A 3,236-nucleotide genomic window follows, 5' to 3' on the forward strand; every position below is an offset into this window, starting at 1 on the left:
GTAACGTAAACAAGTTTATTTCCAGCCTAGAGCATAAAAATGAATAACTAATGGATTGATGAATAAGTGATCTCTAGACTGCAAGAAACTGTGAAGCTTTAGAACCTTTAGGACCTACCTTTAGGACCACATGATAAACAAGTCTTCGAAGGAGCAATGGCGTTAACGCTTTCATGACAACAGTGATCGGCATTATGATTTCTAAAGCTTCGATATTTTGAAATAAAATAATAAAGTGGAAAACTGTAAGAACAACAAATGGACCAACTCCTTATCACAGTTCATTAGCGATATAGATAATATCACAATCCATGTGATATCCAGCGACATTCAAAAGCATTAAAAAGCCTTTTTCATACCCATATGTAATCATATCGAAAAAGATACAGTGACAGAAATCACTGCTAGGTTTGAGACTTTGCGCTTAGTATTTGATCTGGAGGTTTTCTACCATATGTTATGAGCTTTGCCTCTATGCTTGCCACCCGTCTCTCACCTACAGACCATTCTACATTCAGTAAATCAGTTAAACACTTCATATTTTTTTCAGCATAATTTATCTCTCGTTCTCGTCATTCATTATGCCCCAATGTTTTGTAGAATTAATTACACCTCCCGATTTGTACAGCATCATCTAACGCCCGTTTAAATTGCATTTCTGCTGATCACTTTCCTACACAATTCTATGTTCAACTTCATCTGTACTTATAAATTTTCAAAAATCTAAAATAACGAATTAAAATAATTCTTTTCCAACTAAGCACAAATCATTCATGCAACAATTGAACCGCATACATCCTTGTTTCACGTGTAACTCATGTACTTATGCTTCATGTTCTTTATTTTAACAAAATTATTAACTTAGACTCAATTTTTTTTATTTGGCAAAATACTCCAATTTATCCCATTATATGATTAAGACTTGAAATATTATTCATATGAAATATATCGTAATATTTGAACTATGCGAACCAGTTTATTCATGATCCGCAAATTTAATCTTTCCAGACAGCAACAGACATATTTCATATATTTTGATTTCTGTAATCGATTACATTCGCTACTTCAATAAATCCTGTTCTGTGAAATATAGGCATGAAAATTCTGTGAAATATAGGCATGATATCCACAGAACAACCGATAAGTGCAAACATTCAAAACCGTTACTTCATCAAATTAGGGAGACTACGGCATCTTTATGGCGCGATGCTCCACCTAAGCAGTTAGTACACTTTCAAACAGTCTGTTAAAGTGTGTGAGAATCATTCTTATTATTAATTTAACTCACCGTTCATAGAAACTTTCAGCAATCTGAGCACCTGTCGGACCATGCAAATGGCCAGTACCGGGTAAAAGAAGCAAAATGACTTCTTCCACAAAAAATAGAAGGAAAAATCCTATGCACGATAATAATTCAGCCAGAGGATATGACACGGAAAACTCATATTCTTTTTCCATCTAAACAAATAATAATGACTATCAAACTCAAGAAATTTCGAGCTAGTGCTTACTTTATAGGTCAAAGGGGGTACCAGTACCATTCGGTAATGGTTACAGCACGCTGATTCCTCCAGTGTAACGCGCGTGCAGCCCTGGACATCTAAGGGTATCACAGACCTGTTATTGCTCAACTTCATGCGACTAAACACCGCTTGTCCCTCTAAGAAGTTGTCCGGGCAAAATTATCCAGTAACAATTTAGTAGGCTAGAGTATCATATCAAATGATATTAATTAACGGAATAAAACGTGCGAATTTAAAAACAGGCATCAGAAAGACAGCTACCAGGCGAACTAAAAATTATCAAGGAAAAACCGAGCTCGGAAAAATGAAATTAATTTCCAACTTAATAGTTATTAAACCATGTAACCATGTTTTCCAATAACTGGAAAATAATCTAATTTATTTTCCTTAATGAAAAATGCAATTTCAAACGAAATAACCTCATGAAGACGTTCAGTGAGCTCTGGGAAAAGATGCAAAAAACACGTGGCAAAGAAAACACCACCAGAAAAACAAGTAAGTAAACATAGCACTAAGGAGACGTTTCGCTGTTTCGCGGATGTAGACGCTGAGGCTGCATGCTTCCGGAGAATTTTTAGCACCTGAAATCTTCTCAAATTTCCGCAAGAATACAGTTCAAAACTGGGAATTTGTCCAATTTTTAAAACTGTCTCAGGGTTACAGTAACACTGTCCAATTGTCTAGCTTATTAGCTTTATGAATTCATTTTTTTTAACTTCAAACTTACCCAGTCTTTGATTTAAAATTTTTTGGGATATCAAAACTACATTCCTTATCAAACGACTGTCAACATCGCTAAGTTTGTCAGTATTGCTTACTACTCCTTGCATCCTGAACAACTGAAACTTACTAAAGTATTTAGTTATAAGATAACAGATGACATCTGACCCGCCATTTTTATTCTGATGTAGTCATACAAATTTAGATAAATGAAAAAGCTGTATAAACAAAGTAGCATACTTTTACTGGTACCATCCCCGCACCAAAAGTAACAAGAAACATCACAATCAGAAGAATGAATTTCAGCCAAATTGAATTCATCGTCTTTTTCACTTATCCTTTGAGTGCAGCCATCAAATTAGTAAACTGCAAAATCATTAACTTTTTGCATTAAATTTTCCATCATTTTACAGTTAAATTAAAAACTAAAATTAAGCTTGATCTAAATAATAGTGTAATTCATGCCCTGATAAGAATAAAATATGAACCGACAAACGAAAAAACATGAAATTCGATAAAATAATTACCAATGACAAATCAAAGGGACTAAAATAAGTGCCATGAAAAGACCAGAAATGATATACTTAAACAGAAACGCGCTGACGCCATTCACGGTATAACAGCAATATATTGTGTGATGGCGGTAAATGCAAGCAATAATATTACAATGAAATGTTGTGCGAGATTTTGCTCATTTTTCTCAGTAAAAAATCACTTACTACTGCTTTTCTTCCTTATTCTATAAAACATTTCATTATAACATTATTGTTTGCATTTATCGCCAACGCACAATATAACACTGTTATACCGTGAATAGCGTCAATACGTTTCTGTTCACGTACATCAGAATTTTTCTATTTTTTAGTTTTCAGTTTCTTTTTCTTCTAGAAAAATTCAAACCCCAGCGCAACTAATACCTTTTATTTAATGAATTATTAGTAACAATGATTGCAATATGAATAATAATTAGTAAAAATTAATAACAATTAATAA

General features: G+C 33.5%; 1 protein-coding gene across 1 annotated transcript in view; it reads right to left on the bottom strand.

Annotated features, from left to right (window-relative positions):
* The window catches only part of LOAG_18300 (hypothetical protein), a 5,987-nt gene extending 3,372 nt beyond the window's left edge, over positions 1–2,615 (bottom strand). Inside the window, exons 1-3 of the mRNA XM_020450962.1 lie at positions 2,484–2,615; positions 1,943–2,104; positions 1,289–1,458 (exon numbers count right to left, since the gene is read on the bottom strand). Coding sequence (XP_020305306.1) covers positions 1,289–1,458; positions 1,943–2,104; positions 2,484–2,564 — 413 coding nt within the window. The 5' untranslated portion in view covers positions 2,565–2,615. The remainder of the gene's footprint in view (positions 1–1,288; positions 1,459–1,942; positions 2,105–2,483) is intronic.
* Between the last annotated feature and the right edge of the window lie 621 nt (positions 2,616–3,236).

The sequence above is a fragment of the Loa loa genome, assembly GCF_000183805.2.
Source record: "Loa loa unplaced genomic scaffold supercont3.253, whole genome shotgun sequence".
NCBI lineage: Eukaryota > Metazoa > Nematoda > Chromadorea > Rhabditida > Onchocercidae > Loa > Loa loa.